The sequence below is a fragment of the Dendroctonus ponderosae genome, unplaced genomic scaffold, assembly GCF_020466585.1.
Source record: "Dendroctonus ponderosae isolate FM_Combo_2020 unplaced genomic scaffold, Dpon_F_20191213v2 Dpon_F_20191213_2, whole genome shotgun sequence".
Taxonomy (NCBI): Eukaryota; Metazoa; Arthropoda; class Insecta; order Coleoptera; family Curculionidae; genus Dendroctonus; species Dendroctonus ponderosae.
Genome location: NW_026018165.1, coordinates 8,499,944 through 8,521,389, shown reverse-complemented (window position 1 = coordinate 8,521,389; position 21,446 = coordinate 8,499,944). Strand labels below are relative to the sequence as shown.

General features: G+C 32.5%; 3 protein-coding genes across 9 annotated transcripts; 2 read left to right on the top strand and 1 right to left on the bottom strand.

Moving 5' to 3' along the window:
- The first annotated feature begins 340 nt into the window (after positions 1-340).
- Positions 341-9,803, top strand: LOC109546525 (ubiquitin conjugation factor E4 B). Of its 7 annotated transcripts, none has more exons than XM_048664119.1 (19): positions 341-614; positions 979-1,464; positions 1,525-1,627; positions 3,584-3,853; positions 3,914-4,093; positions 4,263-4,768; positions 4,861-5,019; positions 5,112-5,240; positions 5,291-5,517; positions 5,610-5,981; positions 6,044-6,290; positions 6,948-7,172; positions 7,228-7,465; positions 7,539-7,614; positions 7,702-7,879; positions 7,969-8,197; positions 8,246-8,359; positions 8,421-8,554; positions 8,615-8,973. In XM_048664119.1, exons 3-19 carry the CDS (start codon positions 1,604-1,606, stop codon positions 8,886-8,888), a joined length of 3,582 nt encoding a protein of 1,193 aa, XP_048520076.1. In that variant the 5' UTR covers positions 341-614; positions 979-1,464; positions 1,525-1,603; the 3' UTR covers positions 8,889-8,973. The 7 variants fall into 7 exon arrangements, with proteins under 7 accessions (XP_048520076.1, XP_048520075.1, XP_019773064.2 ...); XM_019917505.2 differs by having other exon boundaries at positions 342-614; positions 979-1,627; positions 8,615-8,802; positions 8,960-9,803; XM_019917509.2 differs by having other exon boundaries at positions 343-614; positions 979-1,627; positions 4,281-4,768; ... (1 more) ...; positions 8,615-8,802; positions 8,960-9,803.
- A 1,958-nt stretch (positions 9,804-11,761) lies between these two features.
- LOC109546526 (ubiA prenyltransferase domain-containing protein 1 homolog) lies at positions 11,762-14,618 on the bottom strand. Its single transcript, XM_019917512.2, has 3 exons — positions 14,370-14,618; positions 13,208-13,634; positions 11,762-13,146 (listed from the first exon to the last, which is right to left on the bottom strand). The coding sequence occupies exons 2-3, from the start codon at positions 13,506-13,508 to the stop codon at positions 12,455-12,457; spliced, it is 993 nt and encodes a 330-aa protein (XP_019773071.1). The 5' UTR covers positions 13,509-13,634; positions 14,370-14,618; the 3' UTR covers positions 11,762-12,454.
- Positions 14,619-17,530: 2,912 nt separating this feature from the next.
- On the top strand, positions 17,531-20,671 carry LOC109546522. Its single transcript, XM_019917501.1, has 3 exons — positions 17,531-17,742; positions 17,803-17,984; positions 20,390-20,671. Exons 1-3 carry the CDS (start codon positions 17,652-17,654, stop codon positions 20,576-20,578), a joined length of 462 nt encoding a protein of 153 aa, XP_019773060.1. The 5' UTR covers positions 17,531-17,651; the 3' UTR covers positions 20,579-20,671.
- Positions 20,672-21,446: the final 775 nt, after the last annotated feature.

Sequence of the window (21,446 nt, the reverse complement as noted above, 5' to 3'; positions counted from 1 at the left end):
ACGAACATTCATGTTAGGAATGTCCACCCATGTATATTCCCAGGATATTCCCGCAATGTTCTGTATATTTTTTGAACATTCTGAGATAGTTATAGAAGGTCAAATGCTATCTGGCGTCGAAAGTACATATTCCCAAAAGCATTCTATACTATTATACTCTATTCTTCTAAGTATATAAAAATTATTTCTATTATCTGCAGGTTCACTTTTATATCATAAAAACGTTTTCTATTAATTCCTAGCCAATTATTCGAACCTCCCCCCCCCCACGGTAGTTTTTGATCAGTTTCCAAAAAATGTGCTCAATCATTTATTTTCAATCTGTATCGCCGTGTTTAGAAAACATATATTCGCGTACCTCTTTGCACATGCTGATACGTATGAGACCAAACAAACATGTTTTTATTTACAATTCGTTGAACTACGCGGAAAATTCACCTTTGCTGCCTGTAGTTGAAATGTTTCCACATGTGGAATATTGGTAAAGCGCAGATATAGTCGGTTTATTTTAGTCGGTAAGTTTTAGCGGTTTTTTTAAATTTTATCAAAGTACAGTGTGAGAAAAATCTTTGAAATCTTCAAAAAACTTTGTGTGAAGAACAGCAGCAAAATAGGTAGGTACATTTTTATTTATTTGTCGCAATATAGTTAGTGAAATAAGAATAGTTGTTTTGCGCTCCTAAGTTCGGTTTCAAACCGTTTAGTCCTCATAAGCTGGGCTTAAGTTAATTAGCTTGCAAATAACACATTAAAAAATTTGTACTTTTACTCGTAATACGAAAGCACCATTTATTATTTTTTAAACATTATTTAAACCCTTATAAGTTTTGCAAACTAAGCCCAACTGATGAGGACTAATAGATCCGAAACCGGTCTTACAGAAGCGATACAGCCAAAAACATGTTCTTGTTTTACGAATTTATGACGGAGTTAGTCAAGTGTTTTTCAGTTTGAAGTAAAAAAGTGCGCATTTTTCAGAAATCTCCCCAAAAAAATGATTAATCTACATTTTTTCAAGAGGCATTTATGGGATTTCCATTTCAATAAACTGTACTTCAACCAACCGAAAATATCCGCGAAAACACAAAGAGGATTTTAGCGGCCAAGTTCAGTTACTTGAAAATAGATCAGACTTTTTTTCCTGTTTCCCAAAATAAAGGCGCAAAGAAAAAACACCTTGAAAGCTTGCGCATGAGATTGCCCACGTCTGAATTGATAGAGCGGGACGCGTTGCAAAATCAATACGGTAGAAAGTGACAGAGATCGGAAAACTGTGCAGCCCGAATAACAGCGAGTGCAACGAGAACAGCATTATTAAAACTACAACAGTAGAGTGAAGGAAAGAGCGACGAAAACATGATCGGGCATTGTTGCCGCTAACACTGTGAAAGAAGGAAACGTGATTTGCAAAATTAAAGGCAGTCTAATGGCCAATGGCAATCAGTATCTCAGCTGTTAAAAGGGGTGACTGACATTAGTTTTGACGTCGAACACAGACAGGAAATTTTTTTGTGATTATTTCAGGAATTGTGGTTATTGTTAGACAAATTGCCAACACAGTTTAAGAAGTAATCAGCCACAAAATACCTGAATCCGAGAAAAAATGAGCGAGCTCAGCCAAGAGGAGGTAAGAAACCACTACAAATTTATTATAGAGTAAAATTTCAAAGTTTCTTTGTTGCTATCTATGTATTCAATCAATTGTTATGCTGCCCTTGGATTATTGCGTTAGGATAACATCTAGGCTTCATGACTATTTCTTTCATAAGCATTGCGAAGTTAACTATAATGTTCTATAATGCGTTCTAATAAGGGGAAAATGTTTGTTATCAGCAGATACACTGCAAACTGCAAAGAACTGCCCAATTGATTCAATAAGGAGCGTCTTAAATGTACATCACGTAGTTTCATGTGCTCATTTATCTGTGTGTTTTCTTCCATCAAATCAACTAACAAACGTATAAGGTAGCAGGTCTTGTTTTTATTTAAATAAATTATACTTTAACACCTCTCAGCTCAGCAAGCACATGCCTCAATTGTGGACAATTGCTATATTCAAGTTCATTTGGATGTTGCCAATCTTGCAGTCTAGCCCAAGCCTAAAAATTAGCGACAAAGTTACATTAAAATCCATAAAGTGAAAGTTAATTTTCAATTTGTTTTAAGTCTTGCGTGATTCATACATCTTAATTAGCTACCGGACAGTTCATCCAACATGCATCATAGATCAAGATTAATTTCTTGTGTTTGCATGATAACATTTAACATTTAACATTGGAATGTAGTTCATTCCTCTTGTTTGATGTTGAATTGGATGATGATAATTATAATGACTCACAAACACGCCAATTTGTCTACAAATTGTCTCTTGCCTTCTTAGCCGCTAGTTAATAAATCAAATATGTGCTTGAATTTCGATTATCTTAATACGGCTGATTATTAAGAACATTTGCGTTGGCACGTACTTTAACCGTTTTCAGTCGTACTGTAGGAAATGCTCAATTTATTGTAATTAAATGCCAGTCGTTCCAATACTATGTACCCATGTACTTCTTGAAAGTAATTCAATTACACGCTTTTTTGTTGCTATGCAAAGACAATCTGTATTGATTAGCTTCATTAGGAAAACCCATCATTGGTTATAATGCTGTTAACTGTAAAGATAAGTAGCTAAGTTAGCCGACCGACAAATGTATTTTTCATTGAGTTAGTTCAACAACTCGAATAAATATTTCATTGTCATTATAATAAGCTCAAAATGTTCAATTAAAACAAGAAATTCACTCTGGATATGAAAATAATCTAAGCGGTGCACACGATAAATCAAGGCAAAACACATTTGAAAGCTTTTCTTTCATTATAAATACAGATAAAACGGTGTTAAATGGCAATAAATTTTGAATATAAATATAAATTGTATTTAAGATGGTATTGGCAAGGAGATACAGTGTCGAAAAATTCTCAGAGGAGCAAAAATTTAGATCAAAACAATGTCATCACAAAAACTCGGTCAAGTCCAGATATGTTGCTGGCACAACCGCTTGAGTCTTTCTGATATTGTTTTTTGTTTATCCTGAAATATATTTTTATTCCTAGATAATTGTGAATGATACACTTCTAAACAGTCAACTAGTTTGATTTTGGAACAAAATTTGAAGAATATGGCTTTCATAAAGTTTATATGTTTGTTTGTTAATTCCATATTCCTTCATTCAGCTTCGCAAGCTGCAAAAATGATCCGTATTAATTTAAAAGTACTTTATTTAAATTGAAGCCATCTGCACTTTATGGCGGTGTTAAAATATTTTATAATATTAAAAATTGATTGTCTGTAAATCTGGTCGAAACACATGATTATTTCAAAACTTAGTAGCAATTAGTATCATTTTAATCTGATTGCATATAAACCAGCAAAGCAAACTAAATATTGCAAAAATCTATATTAAATATCCGGTATTTATGTTAACGTTAATTAATATGGTGAACTCTTCAACAAAGCAACTTGAACTCTGTTAGCAGATGTATTTAAGAAACACACATTCTTCAATAGTACTTCTGGTAAGAAAAAATGGAAATATTTTAGATTCGCCGACGCCGTTTGGCCCGTCTGGCCGCTTTGGAAAATGGTTCTCCCTCGAATTCCATATCTCCGCCCATCACGCCGATTTCTCAATCGCCTATGTCCACCACGCAAGGACCAAGTCCACCTATATTCGACTCTCAAGGAAACTCATTGGATAATAAATTCTTCTCACCTGGTGCCGTTGCAGCTCAGGGACTGAAGAAAGATAATAGTCTCGGAGCATTGGGTTCGGACTTAAAAGTTCGAACAGATAGTGAGGGCGTGTTTAAAGTGAGTAGCTAAATAGTGAAGAGAATTTTCATAAGGCTTCTTATGTTTTTTTTTTATCAGGAGCCCTCGAAGCCTATAGACATTCAACTACCATCAAGTTCCAAACAAAGAACTAGAGCACCTCCGGTGAGAAGCGATTCGGAAACAAGTTCAATACATATGGAAGTGGATGAAGTAAGTGGATGTGCTGATAAGTTGGCCGGAAATACCGATATAGATTCTGGATTTGAAAATATGGAAGTAAGTTCATACTTCTAACTTAAAAATATTACGTGTGAGTTCAATTTAAAAAGTTTATTGTTGCATGTGATAATTTGACGTGCAAAGTATGGTTTGGTAAATCGTTCAGTTTTTGCATTATATCTCTGCCAAGCCAGCACTTGTTTAATTTTAGATAATTTCTTTCTAGTCAACACCTGTCTTTCAGGTTGACGAATCAGACCTGCTAAAGAAAGACGTCCACCGACAGCGCACCAGTTCTTCTTCAACAGAATTAAATGTAGAACAACTTCAAGAAACAATTGCCCGAATACTTCTAGTCTCATTCACTAGAACGTCCACAACACGAGTATTCCTCCCTCTGTCTGCGGAGCTTGTTAAAGAAACTCCACAATTAAGCATTCGAGATCTTACATCGACTGCCATTATGGAAATATTGTCGATGATTAAGAAAGGGAACGATCCGTTTGCGAGTATTACGCCACTCAATCAAGATATTACCGATACATACAGCTTACACTCAGGCTCAGTGAGTCCGGTGCAAAGTAGTCCGAGTTCCAGCGAGATGCAATGTCCAGTTCCAGCTTTGATTATGAGAGAGAAAATTGAAAATGAAACTCCTATTAAATTGGCAATAGATTTCCTCATGGATTCTTATAACAGAGTAGCTCAAGAAGAAAGAAATCATCCTAAAAGGTAATTTCAAGATTTACCTCAGTTCTGTAACTGTCCTGATTTTCGTACATTATTAATAAATGCTATCACTACTAATTAATTATTTATTGCAGATCCAGCATTCCACCCCTAAGTGATGTTTTGATCGAAATAAGAGCTCAGCTTATTCAATACACCACTTTGGTCGTTCAGGGTATTATAGTACCAAAAACCGAAGATGCGGATGAAAAGTCGCCGCTTCTCAATTCTATAGTTCATCAAACATTTCCTAGGTGAATTGCAAGGTTTTTGAAATAAATATAACTGATTAAATAATTGTCATCGCTTTCTGGCACGTCTTTTTTAATTTTTCACGTTTTTTCAGAGGGTTTTTGATTGAGCTGGTAACGCGTACACATACAAGCCCTGAGCTATTTAGCAAAGTGTTCTCTCCAATACTACAAGGCATATTGAGATTAATGCGAAGTTCTTGTATGGTTGACGATCAGCATAGGTAACTACTATATTTTAAAATTATATTAATACGCAGATTGCAACATTCAGTTACACCTACAGGTTGCCGCTGCAAGCTTTGTTTGAATTAGCTGACATCAGGTGTGGCAATAGGCCTATATGTAGTCTGATTGTAAAACAGCCGCAGTTTAATTTAGCTGAACCTCTTACAAATGCCGGTGGCCGCGAAATGTCCTTGTTGTCGTTTTTGGGACCTTTCTTGGATATTTCTGTATTTGCTGAAGATCAACCCAAAGTGGCAGAAAAATTGTTTTCAGGTGAGTACTATTATCTACCTTAAAATTATTGGTACAATGCTATACTAATAAAAAAAGTTGAACTACATTCAGAATTAAACTGAAATTTGTAGGAAATTCGATAAATGACAACACTTTAAAAATGGGATTGCAACTTGAAGTAGAACATATTCGTAACACTCTTCATAGAATATTCCACTACTTACTTGCAAACCAAGACAGTAGAGATAGTTGTTTGAATTACATACAAACCGTATTAAAACGTAATGAAAAGCGAGCTCAACTTGCAATGGAGGAACGTCAACTAGCAGGAGATGGTTTTATGTTGAATCTTTTGAGTGTTTTACAGAATTTATCTCTGAAGATAAAATTTAATAAAATGGATATGATGTACCCTTTCCACCCAAACACAATGATTGTCATACAAAACGAAACGAGGCTGAAATTTTCATCTCAAGAAGTAGCCGATTGGCTTCAAGAATTTAGTAAGTTCACAGTAACAGCAAACGGAATATACATTATTTTACATTTCATTCATAATTTGCAGACAAATCATACGAATTCCATTCACCTAATTTTTCCACCACCTGTTGGTTCCTAACGTTATACTGCCATCATTTGTCGATATTACCAGCTATTCAAAAGTATCAACGTAGACTTAGGGCGATTCGTGACCTGCAAAAACTGGTTGATGAGACCACAGCTTCAGAAGCTCAATGGAAAAACACTGCTTTCGCTAGCAGGAATAAACAGTTTATTAAAAGATGGAAGCAACAATTGAAGAAACTCAACAAGTAAGTATGCATATTATTATTATTATTTAACGAGATTTCCCGATTCATAATCTTGCCTAGGTCGGTCACATTTTTAAGGAATTTTTCATTTTAATTGGTCTGACTCCAACTGGAAAAATAATCGTAAAGATTGTGCATTTGTTGAAATAAATTTTGGTATGAATGAGTTGAATATCGGACTAACGTCTCACCTTTTCTCCTGTTCTGGAATTCAGAAAATATGATATCTACGAAGCGGGTGGGAAAAAGCGAACAGTTGCTACGGTCTTTTTCAGAAATTCCTCTTCAGTAAAGACATACAAGTAGAAGTGTAAAACTTTAAGAGGCCGTTTAAGTATAAAACGATGTATATTTTAAGATCTATGGAAAATATCGCCCTAGATGTTCGTTAATTAGGTTTAACAAGAAATGTTTAAACTTTAAAAAGATGGAGGTCAAATTAGGAAATATTTTCACTTTTGTGTTGGAAACGATTAAAAATATCGAAATGATCATTCAGTTTCGTGTCGAGAGCTATGTAATTAATCTGAATTATATTTTTTAAAGTACTGTTCGAAATTCCCGAACTGTAAAGATATTCATGGATCACAATCATTCAGAATAGAAAATAGGATGCATAATCAATGCGTTTTATAATAAAAATTAAACTTGTTTCAGATCGAAAGCTTGTGCAGATGCAGGCTTGTTAGATTATAACTTAATTCGTCGCACTTTAATTTTTTACACGTCGGTGAGCGAGTACTTGTTGAGTTTAATGACTGGAGCCGCTCCGAGATCTGCTGTTCCAGATTTGCCACTGCCTCCACCACAATCTCCCGCGTACTATGCAATGCCCGAGTGGTACGTCGAGGATATAGCGGAATTCTTATTATTCGCTTTGCAGTAAGTTACTGGGTTCTATAATTAGCCATTTGTTTTTTATTATGTGCTTCTCCAGATACTTCCCTAGTGTAATTGCCGAGAACACTGAAGATACACTAATCAGCTGGCTGTTAGTGACAGTGTGTTCTTCACATATGGTTAAAAATCCGTATCTCGTTGCCAAACTGATCGAAGTGATATTTGTGATAATTCCCAGCATTCAACCACGGTGTGAGCCCCTTTACATTAGGTTAATGTCCCATCATATTACCTGCACAGTTTTGCCTAGTTCTTTAATGAAATTTTATACAGATGTAAGTACTTTTATTGAAGTTGTGTTATTATTTACTCAATATTCTACTATACTTAATATGCTTTCTGATTCAGGTGGAAACTACCGGTTCCAGTTCAGAGTTTTACGATAAATTTTCTATTAGGTACCACATAAGTGTTATTATTAAAGGTAGGCATTTATTCTTATTCGCATATCAAGCACAAATAATTTTCTGCAAATCTAGTCAGTTATTAATGATTGATTTTATTGTTACAGGTATGTGGGGTTCCCCAGTTCATCGACAAGCTGTGGTCGATGAATCAAAAAGCGGCAATCAGTTTGTTAAATTTATTAACATGCTAATGAACGATACGACATTTTTACTAGACGAGTCCTTGGAATCTTTGAAAAGAATTCACGATATTCAGTTACTGATAGCCGATGATGATAAATGGTAAGTAGTATAACACGGAATTGCAATGCGGTTGTGCTATGCGTAAATTACCAGTTTTCTAAGACATTAAACATTTCATGTTGTTTTAGGTCAAAAATGCCCCAGGATCAACAACAAAGTCGTATAAGACAATTGACTGCTGATGAGAGACAATGTCGCTCCTATTTAACATTAGCACGTGAGACGGTTGATATGTTCCACTATTTGACTGTTGATATCAAAGAGCCGTTTTTGAGACCGGAATTGGCCGGCAGATTGGCATCTATGCTCAATTTCAACCTTCAGCAGTTGTGCGGGCGCAAGTATAAAGATTTGAAGGTAAGTACTGATTTTTTACTGAACTGATTTAATCAAGAACGTTTTTAGGTTGAAAATCCTGACAAATATGGTTGGGAGCCGCGAAGACTCTTAAGTCAATTAATTGACATATATTTGCACTTAGACTGTGATACTTTTGCTGAGGCACTCGCCAGCGACGAGGTAATTTGAGTTTATGGATTCCGTATGAAATATTTTTCAAAAATAAACATTCGATTGGTAGAGATCCTTCAGCCGACAACTTTTTACTGACGCTGCTTCCATTATGGAACGGGTTTCCATCAAGACTGCAGTAGAGAGCGAACAATTCAGAGAATTAGCTGAAAAAGCCTGCCGAGTAGTTGAACGCAACCAGAAGTAAGCCTAACTCTGTCTGTTTGGAAATGTCGCCCACTAATAGGAACTCTCTTTGCCTAGATCTGATGAATTGCATGAAGATGCTCCAGATGAATTTAAAGACCCTTTAATGGATACGTTGATGACAGACCCGGTTCTGCTACCAAGCGGACAAATCATGGATCGAGCTGTTATTATGAGACATTTATTAAATAGTAATACAGATCCATTTAATAGACAGCCCCTAACCGAGGATATGCTGTTACCTGGTAAGATACTGGATAAGTACTTTGGTTTTTCAGGAAAAAACACTTATTACACACAAGTAACAAACGGAATTCAATTTTTCATTTGATGTCTAAATAAAAAAAAATTATTACATTTATTTTTGAATCGTCAAATAAATAATGATGCAAATACTTTCAGTACATGATCTCAAAGAAAAAATTCGAATATGGAGGTCTGAGAAATCCAAATCAGGCATGAACTGAAATTCTGTCCCAGCCGCTAGGACTCGGTATGAACATGTAATTCCTATTTTGTGGTAAAATCAAAATTCAGTATGTCGTATAGATTAATTACATTATGTAAATTTGGTCTATTGATTTTATATTTTTTATATTGCAATGGTTTGTAGGGTGTAGTTTATTTGTTATTACGGCAGATTATCTTCTGTTCGGCTGTGGAAAGGACAACTTTTTCGTCAGCATATTTTCCACGACGTTTAATCACAATTGATTTCAATTTTACGTATTGTTTAAAATTGAATTTAATTACGTTGTTGTACAGCTCGTTCTATTAATAAAAAAAAAGAGCAAAAGATAACAGTTCCAGATCATGTAAAACAGAAGGATTGTATTCCTGGTTCGATTAGCATTTTTATTACAATTTAACTGCCTTAAATTGCTAATATAAATTTGTAATCAACATACTGTTGACTAACATGAAATTTGAAGCGGAAGTAAGTGAGGACATCCAAAAATCTAAATGTAATATGTCTTTTGTTCAAGTATGTGAAATGAATTGTCGATTTCATATTACATAAACAAGTTGCAAAATTATGTTCGTGTTTCTGCCTATATACAAATTTTCAGAACTGATTAATAGAACGACTTTTATGTATATAAAAGTAATCTGAAATTGTTTTATTGAAGAAATCATTACCTAAAAAAAATAGGCTGAATATATAATACTTTCAAATAACCCATATGATACAATCAAGGCTGATAAATATAGATCTCACTTAATACACAATAAATTTTAGATTGTCTTCGCATTTTTACTAACATCGGAAAATGTCTTATACTGCCATTGCTTTTGATTTCTGTGAATTTCAGCGTTAATTTCTTGCAATTTTGCTGCAATATAGAGTAAGTTGATAGCGTAACGTTAATAGAGCCGGAATAGGTGTATCAAAGTGGGTAAATGTTAAAATTAAAGAAAAACCTTGGTTTTACCCAGTTTGTATCGGAATGAACAATCGCGACTTTTCCTCGACAATCACCATTAAGTTACTCATTCTGATATATTTGAAAGGTCCGATGAAATCTGACGAAAAAAAGCCATAGAAAATTAACATAATGATTTGTAGGATGTAAATATCAACCGTTTAAATTAATTATACTATTGTAAAAAGCTTGATTCGTTTTAGGCTATCAGTTTTTTCAGTTTTTTTTTGTATATTTTTTGTGTCAAAAAACAAATCGGTTTCTTCTAATCAGGGATTTAGCAGTCCTTCTTAGATATACTAAACAATTTTTATATGGAGTTTAGTTTGTAGATTATTGAAATATTGAATAAATAAAAAGTGTACAAAACTGCATGTTTTCATTTTGTTTATTGGTTTGTGTTTTATTACGAACTATTTCTTAAGCCTGTCGCGAAGGTCTAGATCATTGATAAAAGTCGTCAGTTTTCCAATAAACTAACTCCTCCAGCTAGAAGTTCTACAAAAATGGATGAAACTAATGTTAAAGTGATATGTAACATTTATTAAAACGGTGAGCATTTTTTTTTGTACAGATATGTAGATATTAAAGCTTTCACAATATATTTTAACGCTATAAACCAATATTTTTAGACAACTTGGAAGATATTGTGATATTACATAAACTACATCTTGGTTATACTTGTTTTCTTAAAAACCTTGAGTATAAAAGTCTATTTACTATTTAAACTCCGACAGTATGCATATACATCTTAGTAACAAGCTGAGGGTAAACATTTCAGACTTAGGGATTATTGTCGAATTTTATCGTTGAAGACCGTAATTACACCGGGTGTTTAAGAAATGTACAATTTTTCATTTTGGCTATAATTCTTAATATACCATATTCGGAAAACGATTTGTTTCTGACCTACAATGGGTTAAAGTTAACCAGGTTTGAGATAAAATATTTTTAGCTCACTAGAAAAATTATTCAATAGAAATTTACTACTAATTTACGCAACCGAAATTCAGCTTGAAGGACTTCTGTTGACTATTATAACGATTGATGTGAAATTTCTTTCGGTTTGTATTTGCACCCGATGTTGAGGCTTGAATTTTTGGAAAAATCTGTCAAAAACCGGTTTTTTATGTACATATAGAAACTGAAAAATTATTAAGTTTTCACTGCAACAAAGTCTAGAAGATGCACAAGTTGACAAATTCAGTACACTAGCTTTTGCATTATTCAATTAATCGCTTCCAACTTGAACAGCAACAGCAAAATAAAAACATTTTTCGAATAAAAATCAGCATGTGAGAAAACTAAAGGTTTTCGTAATATGGTATATTAAGAAAATATATCCGAAATTAACTGGATTATAAAGTCCAGTAAAGAAATAATCGACTTATCAAGCATCCTGCATCCTTATTAGGAATTTTGAAAATTATATTCTAAGCCTGTGAATATCAGAATGTAATTCTATCTACAGCCAGCAGAAACTTTTCCCATAAATACGGAAATATCGGATTTTATACATACTAGACAAAAAAATGCCTGATTGCGTCTTTGATTTGAACTAATATACGAAAAACTATCATTAGATAAAACGCGAACATTTTTTCCATATAAGTAAAAATTCATGCATGGGGCATCTGTGCACATTACATGTTGTTTGTGTAAGTTTTGATGATAAAACAGTGCGCATAATTTGTAAACAATGGGGCAATTAATGCAAACGAAGAGGTAAGATACTTTAGTTCTGCAGAACAACCAATTATATCTAATCAATAAATAGTCATTTTCTATAACAAAATAAATAAATACTTTTATTACGTAAAACTTGTCAAATTCGTTCAGTAAAGGAATTGTTCAATAAATACATAGATATATTGTCTTTCCACCATTCACTATCTATATTTAAAGCTAACATGATCAATATTTAAGTAACAGAAGTTAGCAATACTAAAAATGCTTCTAAAATACAAATAAGGCCAGTTGTTCTTTCAAATCAAATCAGTAATACACAAACAGTCTTCAGAATAAACAATTGTTAATTCCAACTTCACCATATGATTTGAGGTTTATGAAAATGAATTATGGATATGCATTTAAATAAGACGTACATTTCGACAGGCTTTATTTATTGCGGCGCAGGACCACGAAACCAATCAAAAGGTAAAAGTTATTTATAAAATGTTCATTCTGTACCTGAGTACTGAATCCTTCATCACTTGAAGAGGGTTCACAATTACAAGCATTATCCCTCCGCATAAGTACCTACTAGCGATTAGTTTCCATGAAGTCTCAATTTAGATTAAAACATAGTTTAAAATGCAAAAAAATTAACACTTCTTGATTGTTTTGCGCCGTTTTTTAAATCTGGAATCTGATTTGAAGTAACAGAGTGGCACGCTTAGAACTCTATCCAGTTCCTCAATAAAACAAAAATAGACCTGGTAATTATAAACACTGCAAGCAGGCCTTCCGGTATCTATCTTTGAGTTATAAACGGTAAACTGGGAACCATACTGCAAGCCAAAACATACAAAATACCGAAAGACAAGTTGAGTCTTGCAGTTTTCTTTGGTACTGCATGTATATCACTCGACCTGAACTGTTTCTCAATTCGAAAAGCACTTGGAAGAGTTACCAGAGGCAACATAAACCATTTTGAGTATTTCAAAGATGCTACCATGAACATAATGTATGGTGTAAATAATAAAAATGCATACAGTATATAAGAAGCTGTATGCCCAATGATGATTGCTAGTGTGACTATACCGACCTTCTTGTCTGACTCTGAGTCTCTTGTATTGTTGCTATGTAGAATAGCTTCCGTATTTAATGCTAGGGGTATAGCATAGTACATAGTAGTCCATTCAATATGTCCAGTTTGTACGAGGAAGGCAAAAAGCACCGCAATAGGTCCGAAAATGACCAAAATCAATACATCTCCTAGGGCAATGTATTTGAATCCAATCCCTCCAGTGTAGAGAAAACTTGAGGAGAGGCCGCCGAAGTAAACTAGCGCTAAATGTTCCATTTTTGCTGGCGATAAAGCTGCAGTTAAAATGAAGCCAACACATCCGCAAAAATAGAGCATTGCTCCTAAAGAGACTACTTCATCTTTAGTGAGAATGTGATCAACTAGGATTCGATCATCTGATTTTCTGTTATCAATACCTAGAATAGAAGAATAGAAACGTTTAGCAATGGAATAGAACAATGCCAAATTGCGTCTTACCTTTGACATAATCGAAATAGGTATTGACTACATTTCCAGCCCCATGTACTGACACTATAGTAAATATTGTAAAAATTAGGGTGATGTAGTTAAAGTCTGCAGCACCTGGGTATTTGTAGGCAATGGTGGAACCGAGTAAGGTTGGCATTAAACTAGCACTTAAGGACCAAGGGCGAAGAGCTAATACATAGCTGGACAACTTCATGAGACCTGATTTCGAACGAGGTGGTACCCCAATATTTTTCACTCCTCCGTTTTTCACCCCATCGCTCTTCAGGACTTCCTTCTGTTCCTCTGACATATTTATAGGTTTTTCGAAATAATAATGGTGTGCAAAATTTAGACAATCAAATGCGGCTTTAGTTGCGCCTACTGAGTTTTTCAAAAATGTTAAATTTTTCCTAATTTTCCAAACATTACAGTTAACCTGAAAAGTGAAACAAAACTGTCAAGAAATGCGAACACATCTGCAACCATGTTCAGAAGTTAAACAGAAGTTATCATCAAAATAGACTATAAGATGGACGATATGACGTATATTCAGATACAAGTACTTGTCTCTGGTATATTAATGTCTCATCATATAATAATGTCTGATGGTAATGATTCTATAATTTGATCAATTGGCGACGATTATTAGATTTTAATAGCAGTAGCAGACATTTTTTAAAATTTATTCTGCCTGGGATTTAAAAGAATGTGTCCTAATATACGATTATCTTAATTAAAATAATTTAGTTAAAATAACAAAAATTCATTTATTATGTGATTTGAAACTGTTTTCTCTTAAATTGGCCAAAAATCCCATAACTGATTTTTCAGTATTTTATTTTCGCTCCCTAAACTAAAATATATTATAAGAAGCTACTGGAATTGAACTAAATGAAAAAAATTGAAGCTGAATGTAAATGTATTTATTTTAATAAATAATTGTTGTTGTGTGAATTATAATTGATGGATAACATTAATTTTGGAAATAAAATATATTCCTATTTCAGTTTGTAATAATCCGTAACTGCGAGTTCGTTGCCGACTAATAATTTTTCACCTTTTTTTTGCAAAGTAAGCAAATGCTATGAAAACAAATAAATCAAATTTAATTAAAATTGTTTACGGTTCTCTCTGTTCTACATATGAAAATGCTTGTATAAAAACTACATACCTAACTTTTTATAGATTCCTAGACGCAGACGAAGTTAACTTCTTATGTATAAACTCCCGTTGCACGCTCCACAAACAGAAACACTTTCTAACTTCCAAGTATAATCTATGAGCAAGTCTATAAAATACACGCAAGATTGACGATTAAAAACTAAAAATTGTGCCTCAGAGGATAAAAATATATCCGTAGAAATATAAATACTTGTACCTAAGCCAAGAGATACGTAGGGTGATCTTAGCAGGCATATTTATATGATTTGTAACAAGTGCCATACTTAGGATAAAGTACTCACTTCCATAATTTTGAATATGGTTAACGAGTAGTACCCAATAAGTTGTATTGTTTTCATTACACACGTTATTGAGTTTACGTAAATATGTTCAATATTCTCAACCCTTCGATGGGCAAATATTTCTGATAACTAAAAAATATATTTTAAAAAACATGTTTAGTTATAAATTCTATATTTGATAAAGGTGCGAACAAAACACGTGCTTATCTCAATGATATTAGAAAGAAGAAAATCATGCCACTTAAGAACTAATAATGCAATAGGAATTTTCCACTAAATATAAGTAGGAATAGCTAGTTTAAACCAAATTTTTAAGGTAGAACTTCGCCTGAGGATCAGTGAGGACATTGGAGGGTGTTACTTAGTGGCTTTTAATTAAAGGAGTCAAATATTTCAATATAATTTTACATGTTCAGCAGTACAAGTAGACAATTATTTTTTCGTTAACGTATATTTATAATTACAAGCTGATGATTTTATAGAAACTCGAATTGTTTTTATAACAATAGCGATTCCCTTTCAAAACCCAAAAACATATATTAAAAATATTGCATACTTTTGGCAAAACGTATGTTGATTAGTATCTATTAGTTATATTTAAAATGCTCGTAATCTATTTTATTTATATGCTTTTTAATTAATTAATTGACTCTGTAACAGCTGAAAATTATATACTAAATGTATTTTTTGTTTAAATAAGTAAATGTATTTAATTAAGTAGCTAACAAACGCAATAAAGCAAAAAAATATGCCCACATGCAGCATGAGCAGTTTGGCGTAGAACCAGTAAACCTCCATTTACTGGCATTATTTCAGAATTTATATTTTATAATGGTAGGTAAGTATACAGTTATACGAATTAAATGTTCCGAATATTTTCTCACCTAATTCTAAGCAAAATATTCAAAAATGATACTTTTAAAGTATGCAGAAGGGCTATAGTTGATTGTCTTGGTGTTTTAAAAATGTATGCATTCCCTACAGCAAATGTCTTTATTTGCTTTTAATCCTTTATATTATAAATATATTAGTTTTCCTTCCTCGGTGAATTACTATTGTGACAATTGAAAACTTAGTTTTAAAAGTGTAACGTACAGTAAAAGTCACTTTAAAACTGCTGTTATAGATTTTCTATTTTCAAGCTTGCGAAAAAAGCGTGATTGCGATTTGCAGAAAATCGGCTAAAATTTGTTTACGTGAACACAATCAAAAAAGCGTTGAGATATTTTTGTATATAAATAATAATTAATATTAAAAATAATTGATATAAAACTTTAATAAGATATTAAAAGTAGTTTGGGTTGGATGGAAAATTAAACGCTTTAGAAATTTGATATATGATGAAAATTGATGACATATACGTATCAAACCTTCTATCCACATACCGAAATGGCGCAAAAACTTGTAGTGAACAAAACATATACATATTTAACTATAAAGAATTTATTTACAACAATTTGTTGCGTATTATAACAAGTTGAGTAAGCCAAACGGCGAATATTTTCAGTTATAAAATAATATAAATTCCAGTCTTTTCTAACTTTTTACTTTCTAATTTCTTCCTTCAAAGTCTCTCCTTCAACTTTTTCCTCAATTCTTGGTACTTTAGACCAATTAATGGTCTAATAAATTAAAATGTTGTTCGTTCGTTAAAATTATAACGATTTTTAATAAAAAAAATTATATTAATTTTTTTAAGCATATTTAAACATAAATTCCCTCTATGAGATTTATCTCATTACGGTGCGGAATATTTCGTGTAGTTTTATTTTTAATAATTATTCATGGTGTTATGTACAGAAGAGAGCCAGCCTAGACGCAGCATACTGGGAATGCTGAATTTGCTCATGCCTTAGTTATAATTATTACCAATGTAATACCATTTTCCCACACTGTAAGTCGTATGTTGCTGCTCGAAAAAAAATTGTATTTAAAAAAAACATGTTTAAAGCGACGTTGTTATAATTTGAATAAACACAGACAAACTGGAAAATCAGCTAAAAAATAGGGCTCTTTATTCAATTCAATGACAGAGAGGATTCGAAATATAAGTTTTTATATCTACATTTTTGGTCACTACTTAAAAATACTCGGCATATTCATTCCATTCAAGTGTAGAATGCAAAGACCCTACAAAAAACCGGCATTCGATTAAAAAATCTCATTTTTTCTCTGTTCAATTCCATTATATCAATCAAAAATTTGAAGAAATCACATATATTTGAACGTATTATTCGAATGTAACTTTTGTAAGAAATCATTTCGGGTAATAAGTCTAATTAAAAATGGATAAAATATGTTCTTTGGATTTTTCGGTCACATAGCGGCAAAAGAATAAATCTAACAATAGTAATAATATTTATTTCTTTGGAAAGAGGCTATGGAATAAATCCATTTCTAATTAAAATCTAATCAAAAATATGCCCTAATATACCGCAAGATCATATATAGGGTGGCTCATAAAACATCGAGAAACACACCTCCTAAAGTTAAAGTATAGGAAATGAAAAATAGGGGCTAAGCGTTTCTTAAAGTTATAAAAGCAAGCCCGCAGAGCGGTTTTAGATAGTTTTTGTTAAGCCGCCCTATATGAAACGTTTGCTTAAATTTACTTAAAATTAAATCGAATTTTTGAGAACACGGAGAAAATTTCCACCATTATTTAGAAGGCAATGGAAGTTACATTTCTAGAACTTTATTAACACAATAAAAACTAAAATGTTAAAAATAATATAAACATATATATTAAACTTAGTAAGAAACGTATTAAATAACTAATATAAAAATTAAATTACCTTAAGTCGCTGAAGAGATCAGTATAAGAAAACTGGAAAAAATCGGATCACCTATTCAGGAAACCTGATAAAAAATTAGTTCAAAAAATAACTGGTCCAATCGAACAATTTCTTGGCAACGATGTCATTTTCCTGACCTGTCACGACAACGTCTAAATTTTTTTGTGTACAAAACTCCATAATAAATCATCCAAAATGAACGAAACGGCAGAAGACTTGAACTACGACTGTAACTACAACATGTTCCTGGCGAAAACTATGCTGCCCAATTTGAACAAAACAGATGGTAAATCGATCCCAACTCTGTCCGCTTAACTGGATACTGGGTATAATTTACCTGTTTTAGATAGACAAAAAGCAGTTAGATGGATGAAGAAATTGGCCACTTGCAATCGATCCCTGGAGGAAAGGAAACTGAGAAATGATTTTATGTATTACTTGGTAGTAAATATCCAGCAAGGGGAATTGCAGCCTCCGTTTACTGAACCTCCTCCTACTAGTCCTTTGCCTGATATTGCTCATCTTCTGGTAAGATTTACTCAAGGATATAAATACAATTAGGGATAATATAAAATAGCAACATATCATCAAATACTTATACTAACCATACACTGCGCTCTTATTTCCATTCTATTCCAACAGTTGGAAATGCAATGAAAACATTGTTATTAAGCACTTTGTTAAAACATCTTTAATAAAACGAATCTACGAACTTGCTGTAATTTTTTCATAAACGCGAAAATTTTATATACATTTTGGATGAATAATAGAGCGACTTGAAGCAAACGTTCTTCATCACCAAAGTTCAAATTGATTAAAGTTACATTTCTGTGATCAGCATAAATTCAGTGTTCACTGAAAAACGTCAAATATAAAGCACTTACTAAGAAGTTTGTTTAAGATGCACATTTTATCTTGGATAAAATGCTCCAAAAACTTGTTCGTATCCACATTAAGAATTACTTATTATTATTTCAAGTTACTTAAATTCTACGGTATCCAGGTATCAAAGCCTTTTCTGGTTTTGTTGTCTAATTTAAATTTTGTTGCAAAATTCTCGTCTGAATAATATGTAATAATGTTCTTTACTCTAATTTTTGTATTCCAATTTTCAACAACCTCTGTATAATACAAGATAATTTGCGATAACCGTTTATGATTTGCAGGTTGTTTAATATTTATTCCGCAACTGTATACATTCACTTCATAAATGTATCGGTTGTTTACCCGATGAGATTTAAAACTTTTCTTTTCGTTTTTTCGTGTCTGCCCGTAGAGGAAAAATGAGGATACAGAGTGACTTAAGTTGGCCTCTTCTGTTCTGTTTTTGATTTGCTGTCGTATTTGCAAACAATTAAGTTTTAAATTACAGTTTAGTTTACAGATTTTTACAAATTAGTTTACAGATTATTTTATGCCTTTTTCTTTATGGTCACTTTAATCATTTCAATTCACATTTTTAATAAGTTATTTCTTGAATAAGTTTTTTAAACGTATTTCACAATTAATGAAAAGTTGTGATATGTCCTTCTCGTTATTATTATTGAAAATTTATATTTGATGTTTTATCTCCCGCTTACCAATATACAGGGTGTTCCAAAAATATTAGTTTTTGTTGTTTTCCTTTAAAACGGTTAAACATAGAAACTTCAATTTTGGTATACTTTAAAAGCTACTTGAGCGCCATTTTATGATAGTGTTTTGTGGTTCAGTTTGCTTTTATACAGGGTAGAAACGTGGAACCCCTACTACCGTTTTGTTCAGAACGTTTTTGTGTGCACTTAAACTTTTCTCGATATAATCTTGTTAATTACTACAAGCTGTTTACCAACTTTTTTATCTCTTATTGTTTTTCCCAAAGACCACTAGAATGCCCGCAAAAAATAAAGTCGTTTTCTATGCCGTTCTCAAAATGTGTAAGTAATTAAATTATTTTTTTTTAATCTAATAACGTTTTCATATAACAATTTTGGTACGCATTATTAGTTGATTCCTAACAACCTAAATTATTGTTCTAAATTGTGGATTTTGGTTCAGATTACAATTATTAAGTTTGAATACATTTTACTTCAATAAAAACATGGTAACAATGCGCATCGATAAAAACGAACAAAATTAAATTTAAATAACCATTCTAATGTTAACTTAGCAGCAGTCTTTTAACAAAATTAAAATTTACAGACCGTATAGTTTGCACTGAAGTTCTTATTTTGTTAGAAATATTCAATATTCTTTCCTGAAGTTCTTCGATTGTATTCACTTCTGGTGAATATACTGTATTTTTTAAATGGCCCCAGAAGTAAAAATCAAGCGCGTTTAGATCGGGAGATCTAGGAGGCGAGTTTATAGGAGCTTCTTGACTTCTACCAATTCAACCGCCTGGAAAGTTTTGATCAAGCCGAAACGATTTAATTTTTTGCTGACAAACTAGTGCCCTTAAGAAAAAACAATAAGAGTTAAAAAAGTTGATAAATAACTTGTAGTAATTAAAAAAAGTATGTTGATAAAAGTTTAGGTGCACACAAAAAAGTTCTGAACAAAATAAAACTAGGAGTTCCACATTTCTACCCTGTATAAAAGAAAACTGAACTACAAAATACTAACATAGAATGGCACTCAATTAGCTTATAATGTGTACCAAAATTGAAGTTTCTGAAGAATGTATAACCATTTTAAAGAAAACCAACAAAAACTAGTACCTTTCGCCATTTTGGAGATCAAAAAAAGACCTCAAATAAAAAAAATTCTCAGAAAGACCCTCCTCTAAAATGACTAGGAGAACACGCTGTTAAAATGTTTTAACATATTTACGGAACACCCTGTATAATAATATTCATCAAAATAAAATATTATTGCAACACAAAATTTTAAATTCGATAATATATCCTGAGTCGACTTTTCGACAACTGAAACATTATATAACATTTTTTCAGCCGGGCGGAGTAACAGAAGAAAATCAGGACGAATGGGGAGACAAAACAGGACAAGGTGGACCGAAACCGCCCATGCTTTACGACCATTCCCCAGATGGTGGTGCTTTTTTAGCCGCCCAACCTGTACCAAGATGTGGGGCGTTTTGCTATCTGGCAGTAGTTGCACGAGAACCCAAAAAGAATGATTAACATGAAAAGTTAAGACCGTTTTATTGTATCGAAGTCTGATGTGTTCAAATTCTTTAAAGATTATTGAATTAAAACACTATTGTTTAATGTCAAGTATATGTTTATTTTATTAGTACTTTTGAAACAACCTATTAAATAAACTAATTACACACGGTGCAGATTGGGATTTATGCCCCATAATTATTTTAACTAAATTAATATTTCTGTTTGTTGCAATTGTAGTAAGGATTAAAATAAAAGCACATTCGTTTTAATTTTAACAAAAGAAAAAAATTAGAAAGTGTAAATTATATGAAGACAGGAAACGGTAAAGTTATTCCCGTATACATTCGTTAAAGAAATAAAAACATACCAGGAAACAACTATGATTGATAAAGGATGAAAAAAATTCTACGCTGCTCAAAGAGCCGGAGCCAAAGGAGTTACAAGCAACGACCGGGAATTTTTCTATTTCCACATTCGGCAATTTTCAGACTATTTTATCGTATTTATGCGAGAGTTTAGGCGATCTCTGAGTATTTATTTATTCTAACAAATCAATAATAATTCTGCTTTCGATATTCGAATGGTACTAATATTATTTCAAAATTAATTCCTGGGTTTCAGTCATTTATTGTGTCTATCAATTAAAATACGTTTCGGTGTATTTTTCCACCATCATCAGTTTTTATGTGTAGCGTTGTGCTGCTTTAAGCCTTGGCATACAAAATGTATGATGGTGGTAACTGATGATGGTGGTAACTGATGATGGTGGAAAAATACACCGAAACGTATTTTAATTGATAAATAGAGCTGAATATGACTGAAACCCAGGAATTAATTTTGATTTGGAATTGAAACACAGTCAGGAAAGTATATACTAATATTA

Coding starts and splice junctions, on each gene's coding strand:
- LOC109546525 (XM_048664119.1), top strand. CDS start 1,604: ATGAGCGAGCTCAGCCAAGAGGAG. Junction 4,769..4,860: donor GAAAGAAATCATCCTAAAAG/GTAATTTCAAGA, acceptor TATTTATTGCAG/ATCCAGCATTCCACCCCTAA. Junction 6,291..6,947: donor CAATTGAAGAAACTCAACAA/GTAAGTATGCAT, acceptor AACTTGTTTCAG/ATCGAAAGCTTGTGCAGATG.
- LOC109546526 (XM_019917512.2), bottom strand. CDS start 13,508: ATGTCAGAGGAACAGAAGGAAGTCCTGAAGAGCGATGGGGTGAAAAAC. Junction 13,147..13,207: donor CTATTTCGATTATGTCAAAG/GTAAGACGCAAT, acceptor CTTCTATTCTAG/GTATTGATAACAGAAAATCA.
- LOC109546522 (XM_019917501.1), top strand. CDS start 17,652: ATGAACGAAACGGCAGAAGACTTGAACTACGACTGTAACTACAACATG. Junction 17,743..17,802: donor CAATTTGAACAAAACAGATG/GTAAATCGATCC, acceptor TACCTGTTTTAG/ATAGACAAAAAGCAGTTAGA. Junction 17,985..20,389: donor CTGATATTGCTCATCTTCTG/GTAAGATTTACT, acceptor ACATTTTTTCAG/CCGGGCGGAGTAACAGAAGA.